Source organism: Peromyscus maniculatus, chromosome 1 (assembly GCF_049852395.1).
Source record: "Peromyscus maniculatus bairdii isolate BWxNUB_F1_BW_parent chromosome 1, HU_Pman_BW_mat_3.1, whole genome shotgun sequence".
NCBI lineage: Eukaryota > Metazoa > Chordata > Mammalia > Rodentia > Cricetidae > Peromyscus > Peromyscus maniculatus.
Window position 1 is genome coordinate 192,572,261 of NC_134852.1, and position 15,673 is coordinate 192,587,933.

The window sequence follows — 15,673 nt, forward strand, 5'->3', positions numbered from 1 at the left end:
ACAGTTGTGAAGTCCAGTCCCAAACAATACAACTACAACACAACTCCTGTACCTAGGCTCAGGGATCGTTGCAGAAGGGGGGGGGGCGGGTAGAAAGAGTCTAAGAGCCAGAGGAACAGGAAGCTTGCTGTGAGATTGTGTTGCCTAGAATCGTCAGAGATGCTATATCCATGAAGTCTCGCCAAGATAGCTGCCTAAACATGACCTGCATGAGGACGACACCAACAGATATGATAACGTGGATGCGGAAAAGCTCACGAGGTCTTAACCTTAGACAAAGAACTACAGGCAACTAAGGAATGCTGAAAGCAGCAGGCAGAAGTAGTCTCCCCCGGGGAAGAGCAGATCGATTGGTTGTCCAGTACCAAAGGGTCAGTCCAGAAAACATATACATACAAGTAACATTACACAGACAGAGCAGACTGCATTCATATACTTAGGAATACAAACACACACGCACACACACACACACACAAACACACACACACACACACACACACACACACACACACACACACACACACACACACACACACCACTACCATCACCACCACCACCACCACCAACAACAACAAAGAAAAAGAGGCCATGATTTTTTTTTTCCCCCCGAGACAGGGTTTCTCTGTGTAGCTTTGCACCTTTCCTGGAACTCACTTGGTAGCCCAGGCTGGCCTCAAACTCACAGAGATCCGCCTGCCTCTGCCTCCCGAGTTCTGGGATTAAAGGCGTGCATCACCACCGCCCGGCCGAGGCCATGATTTTAATGAAAGTAAAGACTGAGGATTTATGAGTGAGGCTGGAGGAAGAAAATGGAAGGGGAAAATGAAATTATACTATAATTTTTGTTATTGTTGTTGTTTTAAGACAGAGTTTCTCTATGTAGCCCTGGCTGTCCTGGAACTCACTCTGTAGACCAGGCTGGCCTCGAACTCACAGAGATCCACTTGTCTCTGCCTCCCGAGTGCTGGTATTAAAGATGTGCACCACCACCACCTGGTCTTATACTATAATCTTTTTTAAAAAAATAAAATTAATATTAAAAAAGATGTGCATGACTGATAACTTCCTCTTAGTTCTGTCAAGTAATTGTATTGTAAGAAACTGTTAAAGACTTGCTGAAAAGGATTCTTTCCCACCAAATTTAATTGGAATAAGTTTGTAGAAATTACCATAGGACAAAAGATGGTGTTTCCTAGACCACCTCAACTCCACACATAATTCTGTAGCACAGTAGTTCCACAGCATGCGCCACAGTGGAGAGAACTGTGTTCTGTATTAGTGCCAGCTACAACCACTAGAGGGAGCTCAAGCCTCCCTCTCCGTTGCCTATGGCCTGGCCGTTTAAGCTGCTTCACTGGCTTGTCTCTTTGGATCATCTCTCTTTCCCACACACCCTCCAGCCTTCTGAAGAAATTATTTCGCCTTTCTTCTCGCCCGCATCTTTCCCAGAGAAGAGAAAAACTGCAAACTGCAACAGGTCAGTAATCAAGAATGGGCTCAGAAGTAAGACCAAGAAGCCCTTGGCCATCTTTTGGTGCTGAGGTTGTTCCGGCCTTCCCTAGGCCTAAAAACAAAGATGACCTCCCAGGGGGATTGGTATACCTCTAAGGAGCTTGTGTTGGAACCCTAGTCTGGCCTCATTCTCAAGCATCTACCTTGGTACCCATTATAAGCGGCTGGCACAGGAAGTCAGTAGATGCAAGCATTACTCATTTGCATCCTACATAATTCCACCATGTCACAACACCCGCCTCCCACTGTACCAAAGTTGCAAGCCCTGTTTCCGTTTTACTCTGGTTCCAAGACTGTGCTAAGCTTCCCAGTTCCCACAGAAAAGAAAACCCCATTTCCTGTAGTCATTTTCAAACATGGTCCTTGGGCCAGCTCCACAGTGTCACCTCAGAACTTGTCAGAAATATCAAATCAAAGACCCCTCCTCAGACTTACAAGTAGGCACCACAAGTCTCAAACTGCAGGCTGGGCCCATCTTGCCTGTCTACTTCTGATAACTGTGATGCAGAGAGAACGACAGCCCTATAGAGTGTTTAGAGACTGGACCACCCCAAACTAAAGTAGGGATCACTAGGCTGTGCCTTCACCCAAAGCACACTAATTATCATCACAGAAGGGACAGAAGTCACCATCCTGGGGACCCTGGAGAAGGAGGATGTGGCTAATGAATTCACAACCTCTCCCCAGCCCTGGAGAACCACGGGGATATCCGCCTCCCCTTCTGGCCATCTTCCCTCCCAGTCTCCAGGGCAGCACACCTGACTTGCTTTCATGCTTCGGAGATTCCTGAGGGCTCACGGGGCTGCTGCTTGGGGATTCCCTGTAGGAAGACGAGGCCCGAAGAGTCACTGTTCCTTTTCCAGTGCAGATTTTTGTAGGGTCCATGTCTGGAAAGAAAAGATCCAAAGGAGAGGTTAGAGCCAAGATTCCTGAGGGAGCTGCATGATAGCCCATTAGCAGATGGCTCTATCATTAGCAGATGGTTACAGCAGGGGAATGAGATGAACCTGGGTACATCTATGACTACTCTCTAACCATCTATGACCAATGAAAATTAATCTGTGGCAGCATCATGAGATTAGGGAGAAGAGGCATGGTGTGTGCTGAGTAAATGCATGAGTTACAATGTCAGCTGAAAACAGTTCCCCATGGAAGCTGGCTCATTCCTTCTATGAAATGAAGTTCAAGTTGTTAGGCAGATTTCTGGCCAGTTAGTAAGGCATGGCTCACGGGAGAGTTTGTGAAAGATCTCTCAGGCTCACAGAGCCCCCTTCTCACAAAAGAGCCGTAGGCAATGAGGCACATCGGGACGTCCTCAAGAGAATGGATGCTGCGTGAGCCTCCCGCTGGTCAAGACCCCTGAACTCTGAGACAGAGGAGGCGCTGTTCACGGATGGGAGCTCTCACACTCCGACGTAATGAGAGAACACACAGCCAGGAAGGTGGCCAGACAGGCTCAGTCCCCAGGGCAACACAACAGTGTCCTCTGAACCTCTGCTTCATCTACACAGACTCCCAACCATCTACCTTCAGCAGCACCAGGATCCATACCAGACCCTAGACATCTTTAAGAAGACTCTCAAAGCAGTCATCCATATTCAGGGTTATATGTCCCCAGTCCCAGGGCTATGTGTCCCCAGTCCCTCTGTGGATGTCTTAAACCACAGACAATACTCAATCTACACAAACAATGTCTTTTCCTACATATAATTTAAAACTTTCGAGGAATTGTCCATGTCTAGAAATTTTCATTTAATATTTTTGACTGTGGTTCACCATAACTAACTGACACTGTGGTTAATAGAGAAGACTGCTCGCTTTAATAGCCTGGTGCCCATCCTTCAGGAAAATCAGTGATGAGGCAGGAAACCAGCGCAGACCTCGAAATTTCATGGAGCACATGTGCCAAGTGTTTCCTTGTGTGCAGCTAAGCTCAACTCCAGTCACTTCCCACACCCCAAACCGCCCAGAGTCCAGCTTCTAAGATCAATCCACACTCACTTCCACACCCCATACCCCAAACCGCCCAGAATCCAGCTTCTAAGCTCAATCCACACTCACTTCCCACACCCCAAACCACCCAGAGTCCAGCTTCTAAGCTCAATCCACACTCACTTCCCACACCCCAAACCACCCAGAGTCCAGCTTCTAAGTTCAATCCACACTCACTTCCCACACCTCCAAACTGCTCACAGATCAACTTCTAAGCTCAACCCCACAATCACTTCCACACCCCCATACCCTCAACTGCTCCGAGTCCAGCTTCCTGATCTAAAATTATCACAGTGAGGATGAGATGATGAAGCTCAGGGTGTGTCTTCGGGCAGGACTCAGTGTGCTGCCCATGTCTGTTCCTGGGCGAGGGTAGTAAGCGGCCAAGCCTCCTTCCTCCTGCTCTCAATCCCTAACCCCAGCAGCCCTCTTCCTCACAAGGAAAGCACAAGACCCACAGCACACCACAGACCTGTGGCAAACTCACGGAGCACCTAACCCCACCAAGAGAGTAAGCGGCTGGTGTGATACAACTATTGGGAAAACCAGACCACGGTCTTCAAAGGGGAGAGAGGCAAACTGGCAAATTCACAGCCCATCTCTCTGGTCCTGGACACACAGCCAGACCTGCCCAACTTCTGAGCTCCACTTGTCCCTCTTTGTCTACAGGAAACTCTGAGTCAGAGCCTCAAATGAATGGCACACCCCCGCCTCTTGGAGAAGGAGGAGGCAGGAAGTAACTGTAGGTGAAGCTAGAGAAGGGTTGGAGTACTCTGGGGAATGGCCTGAGTATCACACAGGGAACCAGCATCTGACATCTACAGGAGCTGCTTCTCATTCAGCCATTCAGCGTGACTCACAAGTTCTCTGGTAGGCCAGGTGAACTCTCCCAGAAACTTGTGTTAGCACAGAAGTCTTAGGACAGCCCCATCCCAGCTTCTGCACTAACCCTTCTAAAGCACGGAGGACAGGGCTGCAGCCTCAGATTCTTCTCCTACTCCCTGGCTTACAGGCTTACAGGCAGACCACACACACACACACACACACACACACACACACACACACACACACGGAGAAAGGAAACAACTTAGGGGAAGGAAATGCCTTCCAAACATGCAAGGGTTAAGGCTCACAGCATGGTGTTAGAAGCAAAGAAGAGAAGAAACCATGCAATGGTCCGACAATAGAAACAGCCCCAAAGAGAGATACCTGGAGGGAGTACTAGCCCTGAAGGGCTTTTCACTGTCTTCACAGGAATTATTTTAACAGCAGAAACAGAATGAGCGCGTAAAGGGTCGGCAGTTGCTGAAAACACAAAAGGGTAAACGGTGCATCTAGAAAGAACATTTGGGAGACACTCAGGCAAGTCGAGGAACCGTGCAGAGACAATAGAAGGAAGTTGCCCACGCTCAAAGAACAATGCAAAGAGCAGTAGATGCAGCCATTAAAAATAGCCTGCTTTCTTTCTTTAGGGTTCTGGGCCAAGACGGCAGAAGCCTTCCTCCAACCATCACTCAAAGAGAGCTGGTCGGTGTTTATTGGCGCCTCCTGGCACACCAGGAGCTTGCCAAGGCTCTGGACAAAGAGACTTACAGAGACACAGATGGCCTGGGAAGCAGAGGAAGGGGACGCCATCAGAGTACAAGGTGTCCCCTGGCGATAGTGGGTCATCTGCTAGGCTTTGAGGACAGGGTCATGGCTGCAGGTGACCACAGCAACAAGAGGAACATTCGCGTAGATTGCCTGGTCCCTTCAGCCCTCACAGTTGCCTTTCCCAAATCATACCTTTTGGGATCCTGTGCCTGCTCTGACAGTCATTACCCTCTGACCCCAGGCAAATCAGAAGCCCCATCTGTTGGGAAACAGATGGTCTTGCTCAAGCCCACCCTTTCCTGGAAAAGAGGCGTCAAGTGTCCAAGTGGATGATTAAGGCTCTGGGCAGCAGCACAGTACACAGTGCTGGATGCGAAGACCCTGCTCCTTGCCTCCATAGACCTCCCCCCCAGCTCAATGGTAGGCCCATCCCCAAATCTCTTCTGAGGCCTCCTTCTCTCCTCTTTAATGGCAGCAAAGAAAGAAAGATGTGCTATGGTGCCAAAGAGACTCCAATGGACTGTGCCCAATGGGTAGGACTGCTTAGAAATAAGAGATTATTGACTCAGCATCACATGACTGGGACTGTCAAGGAGGCAGGAAGGAGGATGGGAGGCACCTTCAAACTGGACAGTGACCCTCCTGCCCATCATGTTGCTGCTTTGGAAGGCATACGGCAGGCACGGAGTGTATGTCTGCAATAACTAAGTCAAAAGTGACAATTCCACACATATCTAGATAGAATGGACTTTCACAGGAATCCTGTTAACTACCTTACAATCATTTGGGAGACTGTGTTGAAGTGGGGGGCAGATTTGGGGTGCCATTTTCAGAGGAAGAAGTAAGAGGCTAAGACAACCACTCAGTCACTCTGTTCTTAAGTGCAGAGAAGTTAAGTTATCTGGCTTGGTGACCTTAGTAAGCCACTCTGATGACCTTTAAACCTTTAAACCTATCTCCTTGTTTCCCACCAAAGGTGAGTCTTGCTAAGGCAGAGGGAAACAAACCATCACTACTCAAAAAAACAAAACAAAACAAACGAACAAACAAAAACTCTTAAGGTTCTCCTATAAACAGATTTATAGAGTGGAGCTGGTAGTCCCAAGATTTCGAAAGTCCCTCCCAGGCTCCTGGTTTAAACACCCCCTTGCAGTCTTCCCACAGCCCTGGCCCTCCACATTCTCTAAGTACAAGACTGTCAAGATAGGCCAAGACCCCAAGAACACAGCCCACATGAACTACACAGTGGAGCAGGGAGGCAAGCCAGGGAGGTGGGGAGCAAGACAGCACGGACCTCCTGTCTCCAAAGAGCTCAGCCTTGTGCCACCAGACTCCTACTCCCCATCTCTGCCCTCCGCCTTCTCTCTCCAAGGGGGTTCTTTCTGAGTGAATGTCTTGCCTTCTCAAAGGGAGTATTTGGATGCATTTGATGAAAACTACAAAGGCTAAACATGGCAAACTCTGAAATTACACTTTGGGAAATGCTGCATTTTTTTTAATTTATTTATTTTTTTACTTCAATGCTCCATGCTGGGATTTTAGCCTTCCCTTGTGGATACTGTAGAACACAGATAGATGAGTGTTCATGGAGTCACTGGAGCTCAGGATAGGATGCAGAAATAAACACTGCGCTCAAACTCCCTTCTTCTGTAGATAAGAGAACTCGCACCTGCAGAGATGAAAGGGCCCCCTGCATGCCTGTTTTTCACAGACAGAGCTGGAACTAAGTTTATCTAATTACTCCAACTTGCTTCCTGTCACCTCATACTGCACAACACTGACGTCAGGCTGGGGTGAGAGTATCCTGGGAAAACAGGACCTCAAGATCTTCTTCGTTTCTTAAAGCAAAGGGGATTTATTAAGTAGAAGAGAAAAATGCAAGTCCTCAGTAGCTAAGATGGAGCAACTGAGAGGGGCCTAGAAGTGGGCTGCCTAGCTCTCAGTCGTCTTTTTTTTTTTTTTTTTTTAAGATTTATTTATTTATTTAATATATGAGGTGCTCTATCTGTATGTACACCTTTCTGCCAGAAGAGGGCATCGGTCTCATTAAAGATGGTTGTGAGCCACCACGCGGTTGCTGGAACTTGAACCCAGGACCTCTGGAAGAGCAGCCAGTGCTCTTGACCATTGAGGCATCTCTCCAGCCCTCTCAAATGTCTTCTTACCACACCACTCGTTCACATTTCTATCGCCTATTTGGAAGAATTTCCAAAAAATATGAGGACTGAGAAGGCAGCTTAGTGGGAAAGTGCTTGTCCACATGCACAAAGCTCTTTCTTAACTGAATCCGCCAGTGTGTGTGTGCGTGTGTGCGTGTGTGTGTGTGTGTGTGTGTGTGTGTGTGTGTGTGTGTGTGTGTGTTAAAATTTTGAGAGGATAGGGCTGGAGAGATGGCTCAGAGGTTAAGAACACCGACTACCCTTCCAGAGGTCCTGAGTTCAATTCCCAGCACCCACATGGTGGCTCACAACCATCTGTAATGAGAATCTGGCACCCTCTTCTGTGTACATAATAAATAAATAAATCTTTAAAAAAAAAAAAAATTTTGAGAGGATATACATAAAACTAAAGACACTAAAATAATTTCTTTCATAGGACTGTGGATGTGTTCCCATTCATGACAAGTGAAGGTAGCATGCCATGTATGCTGGAAGGTAATTCCAGGCCAATGAGTGCCGTATGTGCCAGGCATGACACTTACCTGGCACCATCTATCTAACCCGTCATCCCAGCATCCTTGTGAGCACATCATCTCACAGTTGGAAAAAGACAGTTTCAGACCCATGAAGAGTAGGACCACAGCTCAGGTCTTAGAAAACGACCATGGGAACTAGGCCTCCTAAGATAAGGCCAATGATGTCTTCCCCAGAAAGGTGGGAATGGCCCCTGCCCAGCATGTCCTGCATCTTCTAGAAATGCTTTCTGATACCAAGCCAGGCTTCTCTTCAATAGCCTTACCTTTGTCTTGCCCATGGCTGCCAGGTACCAAGCCATTCACAACAGTTTTAGAGCTTCCAACATCACATTCTGAAAGAAAGATGAACAGAAGGTTTGTGACCATGGCTGCTGAACAATCCGAGTACCATGTGGTATGAGGTGGGGATAAAGCTGAGGTATTCTGCTCCAACAGAACGGCTCTGTCCACACACATCCTATCAGCTTCCTCAGACCTGGGACAAGTCTCCTAGGTGCACAGGAGAGAGTTCTGAATGCCTTAAGGCCTGAACCAGACAGGATACAAAAGCTATTTGGGGATAGGAAGTGTGTTGTGGGGATACAAATGCTATTGCTTCCCTGGAGTGGCTTCCTTGACATTTAAAAAGTGTCTAAATGGCACCCCAAGTTCTACTTGTCAAAGACAGGCTGTCGTTCCTATAAAGCGCCTTTACATTGCCCCTCTTTACCAGTCTAGAATCTTGTGTGACTGTCCCAGAGATGGCCATGGTGTCTCCTGGTGTCCTAACCACTCCTTCCATCCTCCTTTTCTATTGAAGTCTCATCTGCATGTCCAGTGCTGCCTGCCTGGTCTCAACTCTGAGTACGTGAGAGATTTTCATCCACAGACCTTGGCTACAAAGCCCTCCGCCCTCACCTGGACCACCACACCTCAGTGTCACTTCAGACTTTCCTGAACTCTGCTCGGCAGCAGACAACACTGAGCCCCTCCTGTCCAGTAGGTTCCCCATCTATCACTTTGGGGAACTTGGAGACAGACCAGGAAAGAACAGAGGGTGGGAAGACCATGCCACCCCAGGGCATGTGGCCAGTGTGCTTGAAAGAACCCAAACAGCAAAATGCCAATAAAGCTACAAACATAATCATAACTACGGTTCTTTAAACATGCTTTGCCAGGATTGCTAGTCCATGTTGAGTACCCACGATGACTATTTTGCTGTCTCCTTAGGTCCAGTCCTTGGAAGCTGGAGTTAGGAACTGCAATTTTATTGATAAGATAATTGAGGCTCAACAGGCCAAGCCTACCAACAGTCACTAAGCTGAGATTGAACGGCCCCACTTACAACCCATCTTCTTCCCCAACTAAAACAAGCATTTTTGTTTCCTGATTGGTTATGTATTTCCTCAAACCCTGGGCCTACAACCCACTTCACACCCTACTAGCAAACCTGGCTAAAACTAAGTCATAATGAGGCCTTTAATAACCAGCCTATCCTAGGGTTGAGCATCTGACAAACACTCGTCACTGGACAGCCAGGCTGCGGCCTCTACAGCACCTGAGCAGGCCCTCCCCCACAGCGGCCGGCAGGGACTGTCCAGGATGCATGCGGCTGTGGCTCACAACAACCTGCAGACAGAGGCTCGCTCTCTCGGACATTAAATCTCTCTTGAACCCTCATTTCAAGAATGGGTGGAAGAAGAGGAGTTTTAAGAAAAGGAAACGCAAGCTCCAGCGTCCCATTGCATGCTCTTTTACTGCCCTGTCCCCATGCACCTGACCTTGATCACGTCCTTCTGACTGTTGGCCTTGCCTTGAGCCCACTTGGGGGGTGGGGGCTGCCTGTGAGCATCCACCAGGCCCACATTCCTCCCTTCCTCCTTTCCTTTTTTAATTAACCATAACAACCAAACTGGAATAAGCATTTGGTATTTAGTAATCAACAATCAAATAAAGCTCAGCTTCTGCAGCAATCACGCCGCTGTACAGCAGCCCATGTCTGCCTCCACTCCACACGAGTTGGCAACCCCACGCAGGTGACTAATTCCTTGAAGCTCAGTTTCCCCATCTGTATCTCAGAGGCGGCAAGCCAGGCCCAGCCTTGCGGGTGGAGGGAGATGCTTTCCAGGAGAATGAAACAAGCCCCTGCAAGGACAGTGATTCCCTCAGAGAGGGGCAGCCCACGAGCAACTGAAAGAACAACAATACATTGCTTTACTGCCGTTCTTTCCACTAAAGATGCAACCAATATTTTCCATGTAGCGACTCTCCTCCCACTGATCACTTTCAACAGCAAGTAAACACACACAGTGTACTGCTTCTCACACCCCACCTTCATGGGAGTATTTTTGTTTCCTTGGAATTAATATAGAAATTCCCAAGACAGAATTAGTAGGTCAATAGGCCTAGGATCTGGGGCCCCTGGGTCAAGTTCCTTTCCAGCACCTGTCTGAGAGACTCAGGGGAGGAAGGGCATCCTGTGCACCTTGGGCATTGGTACATCCTCACCTGGCCTCTTCCTGACTTTAAAACTGTCAGGAGTAGCAACGCTGGCTTAGAAGAGCAAGAAACTCCAGGCTGCAGAGCAAAGCTTTTGTTTGTTAGTTTTTAAAAGGAAACGGGGAAAAGGGCCCAGCCTGTTATAAATGACAACAAAAGCCAAAAGCAGGACTGGGGACATGGTGCATCTGTCAAAACCACTGCTAACAACATGTGTGAGTTAGCACCTGGGTTCCACCTCCAGCACCATATAATGTGGCCTGATGTCACACACATGTAACTTCGGCACTCAGGAGACAGAGGCAGGATGATTAGGAGTTCCAGGTCATCCTTGCCTACATAGAGCATGCAAGGCCATCGGGGCTCTCTGACACTGCGTCTAAAAACAAAAGAACTAACCAAAAGGCAAATCGACAATAGAAACTGAGTCAGTAAGCAGCACCCGTGTCTACTTTGGCACAGAAAAAAAAAAACATCAAAGGGGCCCAAGGCAAACCAGAGACCTCACTTTGCAAGGAGGAATTCTGGGCTAGGAACAGCAAGACACCACTTGCGTAGGCCTGGTGCTCAATACGTTAAGAGCCTTGCTCCGCTCGGTCTAAGAAAAACTCCAATGGAGCAGTGCTATTACCATGCCCACTTCACAGAGGAAACGCAAAGGCACATCCAGCACAGGCTCGAGCTGCACAAGAAGTGTATGAGGAAGGGAGCAGCCTTGAGCTGCTCCACCCCAGGCCCTCGCAGGCCTCACCACACACAGTCCCACACGGCCCAGGACTGGGCTAAATGAACACTGTATGTAAAGAAATGGAAAAGGCCTTGTAATCTGTAGGGGCCTCCGAAAATACCCTCACCATGTGCAGGATTAGAAGGACCCTGAATGAGATACTCACGTGGTCCCCTGCCTCCCATCCCCACCTGCAGGTGCAGGAGGCCAAGGTGGAACTAATTCCAGGAAGGAAACGTCTCCAGGCTGGACACTGACAAGTCTCAGCTGCATAAGGCACAGGGATCTGTTCCTCATTCTCCCTTCCCCACTCCAAGCTTTCAATCCCAGTCCAAGACTAAAAATACTTGAAACGTTAATTTATTTAGAACTTGATTCTTGAAAGCATAAGTTAGCTGTTCTGCAAGCCGGATAAAGGAAGTGTTGGGTTAGTCCCCATCCGGGGAAGATTATGATTAAATTGTGTACTTTGCGTCAATCATCTAGATTAAGAAATACAACTAAGGTGTAGAAATATGCCAAATTTTATCAAACGTCTACTTTAAAATAACTGCAGCTTATTGTATGCTGATTATATGCCACTAAAAGGAAAGGGGGCTCTTATAAGATAGGCATGACATACACAGTGTATGGTAGAGTTCTTCATAGGTGTGGGTTGAAAAATCATCTGCAATGTAAGTAGTGACGTTGCTATTGAGGACCTTAAGGCATGTGGACATCTCAGTAAGCCACCCAGTTCTGTAGCTCCGACAAGAGAAAGAGAGGGTCTGAAATGACTTACCAGAACTCATGCTGGTGGCGGGGAAAGTCTTCTACAGCTGCAGCTCGGGACGGCTCTGCAGAAAAGCACACAGTGGGGTGGTTGAATGGCAGCTGCATGGTAAGTCCCCACAGTTTGTGTTAAAATGCAAAGACTGTAACCCCTGGTCAAACAGCTGAACTGCGAGCCGTGTGGCCAGGCTTCCGGCTCACAGCTAGTCTCAGATCTGGGGACTCTGGGCATCTCACGCGACTTCCTAGCTTCACTCGTCACCTTGACTTTGTTTAGATGCAATCCCAGATCTCTTCTAGCAACAAGTCAATTAAAAACATCAATTTTGTAAATGTTAAAAATCATCATCAGAGGGTAATATATAGTTGTGGATGTTTACAGGTAGCTCACAATGTACCAGGAAATGTTCTCAGTGCTTTAAATAATTTATTTGAGTCATGACAGCAAGCACTAACACAGTGTGAGTTTGCAAACGAGACTCAGGGAGGTGAAGCAGCATGCCCAACTGTGCTGGAATTGATCATGGAAACTGGGTAGCCTGAACTGCTGGCCAAGTGCCTAGGCACTGCACTCCTCACCTATGGGCAAAAACAATCCCTGATGCTCAAGAGAGCAGCCTTCAGAATTAGACAGTCTCAAACTGAGATGCTTACAATGTGCTGGCATTTTATTATCATTTGTCTCCAAGGAAAGGTATCCATCTGTTTTGGTCTGTTCGTTTTCGATGATGGTGAAGATCAGACCAGAGCTTCAAGGGTTACACTAACCAAAGACGCAAACTCTAAGCTACGTGGATGCTCAAACCAAACTGTATTAATATGTTTTGACAAACAAATTGGGTATAGTGGTGTACACCTGTAACCCCAGGAAGTGCAGGCAGGAGGATCAACAGTTGAAGGTCATCCTTACTACATAGTAAGTTTGAGGCTAGTCTTCACTGTATGAGATGGTATGCTGTCTACAACCATACCACCTTAAGCATGCCCAGTCTCATCTGAAGTTAAGCAGGGTTGGGGCCTGATTTGTACTCAGATGGGAGACTATATGTAAACACACACACACACACACACACACACACACACACACACACACGCCTGTAACACTTGGACAAATAAACACACCCTATAATTACCACCAAAGTCACAACCTATAGCATTTCCACCACCCCCAGAAATGGTCCCCGTGTCTCCTTACAGTCAAGTAAGTCACACCAAGCTCCTAGGAACACTGACTACTTACCATTACTTTGGCCTCACTATTTTCTACGTCTGGTACCACATATATGCAAGCTTTTGTGCCTGTCTTTCATATTTAGTGTAACCCTTTTGAAAAGCAAATGGCTACAGATGTGTAAGTCTCCTTCGGGACTCTAGCCTCTGAGCTATCTCCATCCAATAACCCACTTGCTTGGTTGCTACTTCTCACATAATCTTGAAATCAGATAAATGCAAGTGTTCCTACCTCATCCCTATTCAAAATCTTTTTGGCCACTTTTAGTCCTTTGCATTTCCCATTTTGTTTGTTTGTTTGTTTGTTTTTTGTTTTGTTTTGTTTTTGTCTTTGTTTTTGTTTTTTTTTTTTTGGTTTTTTGAGACAGGGTTTCTCTGTGTAGCTTTGCGCCTTTCCTGGAGCTCACTTGGTAGCCCAGGCTGGCCTCAAACTCAGAGATCCGTCTGGCTCTGCCTCCCGAGTGCTGGGATTAAAGGTGTGCGCCACCACCACCACCCGGCCTGTTTGTTTTATTTTTGAAACAGGATTTCACTCTGTGACCCAGGCCAATCTAGAGCTCCTTATGGAGCCTAGACCTGTCTCAGCATTGCTGAGCTTCTCCTATCTTGGCCTCTCAAGCGTTGGTATACCCAGCTAGGTCTTAACGTTTTCATGTGACGTTTAAAATGGTCATCAATTTTTTCCCCTGAAGGAAAGAAAGAAAGAAAAAGTGTTGTATTTTTAGTTGTGATTTTGTAGGCTCTATAATCACTCTGGTGGAAACTAATGTTTTCACAATAGTGAGTGCTCCGGCTACTGAGCATGGCTTCTCCCTTCAGCCAGGTCTTCTTCCATTTCTCTCACCAGTGATTTACAAGCTTCAGAGTGAGGCCTTGAGCGCCCACTGGCTCCTCCCACACTGGACACCTCATGCCTTCTGCATTTCTGTACTTCCATCCAGCAGCAGCATGCTTTCTCCTCCCCAGAGGGAGTGGGGACTGAGCCCTCAAGAAGGCTGCTCAGTAAGAACACTCCCATGTAAAAAGGTAGGATAGGGCCATCCCAACAGATGCATAACTGGAACACAGAAATGCAATGTGAGAAAGCAAGGTCACACGACTCCCCCAAACATCTGTAACCTCAGTAACTGAGTCCAAGGTAATGAAATACGTAAAATGCTAGACAAAGAATTCAGGTCTAGTTTTCAACATCATCAAACCTCAAAGAAGAGTCAAGTAAATAGACAGGTGAAACGCATAAGTCAATCAAAGGTTTGAGTAAGAAATTCAACAACTTCAAATACAAATGCAGAGACAGATTCTGGAAGAAAAATACCAAGCAAATCTTGAAAATGGGGAGCTTAAAGAAAAAGGAAACACCACAGTGGAAAACATCAACCACATACTAGACTATGTTCAGAAAGATTATCAGAGGGCCTATAGCATTCACAAACAATTTAAAAAATAAAATATAATTATGACCATAGCAACTAAGGCCTCTGGGATACAATTAACAGCCCAACTCTACAAATCTATAGTGTAGAAAAAGGAACTAAGACACAGACAAAACCCACAGAAAAGCTATTCAAGGAGGGGCTGGAGAGATGGGCCCCGAGGTAAGAGCACTCGCTACTTTTCCAGAGGACCAGAGTTTGGTTCCCAGCACCTGTGTCAGGCAGCTCCGGGGGGTCTGATGGCCTCTTGGGGCCACACACACATATGCACACACACACACACACATGCACACAGCCACACTCAGACACACCCATATACATACATTTTTTAAAAATCTTTTTAAATTATAGCAGAAATATCTATATATCTGAGGAAAGAAATGGCCATCCAAACATTTGTCCTTTACAATTCCTAAAATACATAACCAGAAAGATCCCTCCACATCATACGGATAAAATGCCAAGAAAACAGAACAAAGCAAGAATATTGAAAGCTGCAATCGAGAGACTGCTTACAAACACAAACCCATTCAAACAATAGCAAACCTGTCCACAAAAACTGTTAAGCCCAGCAGAGTATAAACTGGTAGCTTTTAATCCCCCAAACAAAGTAACTGCCAGGCAAGGTTACTTTGTTCCAAAAGTTATACCTTAAAACTGAAGAACTGAGGGCTCTTAGTGATAAGACTGAAACTAAAGCAATTCATAAATGTTAAATCCATGTGTGTTATAAACCACTGAAAGGAATTTTACACCAAGAAGATGAAAACACAGAAGCCTAAGAGCTTATGAAGAACCATTCTTACAAGGGCAGATTAACAAACACAAATTAGGGTAGGTCCAAATATTACTAACTCAGTAAAACATCAAACCTGAATAAGAATAAATTGAAGAAGTCAGTTCAACCTTTCAACAGTCGCCTAAATCTAAAGACCACAACTTGCCAGTTAAAAATGCTAGAGCTGGCTGGCTGGTTTCCAAATTACGATCGGGCTGTTTGCCTCCTGCTAGAAACTCACTCCACTGGCAAAGCCACACACAGCTGAAAGGATGGACGATGGGATTCCAACAGAAGGGCTACCATCAAGAAACAAAACCCAAATGCTAGTGAGAACGCAGCACACCTCTGGTGGGAAAGGAAATTAGTGAGGACACAGGAAACCACTGTACAGGTTCTTCCAAAACCTAAGAAGAGGACCACTATATGACGACACCTCCCCACCTTGATCCTCAAGCCACTCT

At 46.8% G+C, this 15,673-nt stretch overlaps 1 protein-coding gene across 50 annotated transcripts in view; it reads right to left on the minus strand.

Annotated features, from left to right (window-relative positions):
• The window catches only part of Sorbs1 (sorbin and SH3 domain containing 1), a 238,680-nt gene that overhangs the window by 102,198 nt on the left and 120,809 nt on the right, over window positions 1–15,673 (minus strand). For 30 of the 50 annotated variants that reach the window (XM_076563033.1, XM_076563034.1, XM_076563042.1 and 27 more), the window contains 4 exons: window positions 11,779–11,833; window positions 8,056–8,124; window positions 4,714–4,809; window positions 2,271–2,399 (listed from right to left, as the gene is read on the minus strand). In XM_076563033.1, the coding sequence (XP_076419148.1) occupies window positions 2,271–2,399; window positions 4,714–4,809; window positions 8,056–8,124; window positions 11,779–11,788 (304 nt within the window). In that variant the 5' untranslated portion in view covers window positions 11,789–11,833. The remainder of the gene's footprint in view (window positions 1–2,270; window positions 2,400–4,713; window positions 4,810–8,055; window positions 8,125–11,778; window positions 11,834–15,673) is intronic. The other 20 variants (XM_076563072.1, XM_076563070.1, XM_076563054.1 and 17 more) reach the window with 1 other exon arrangement.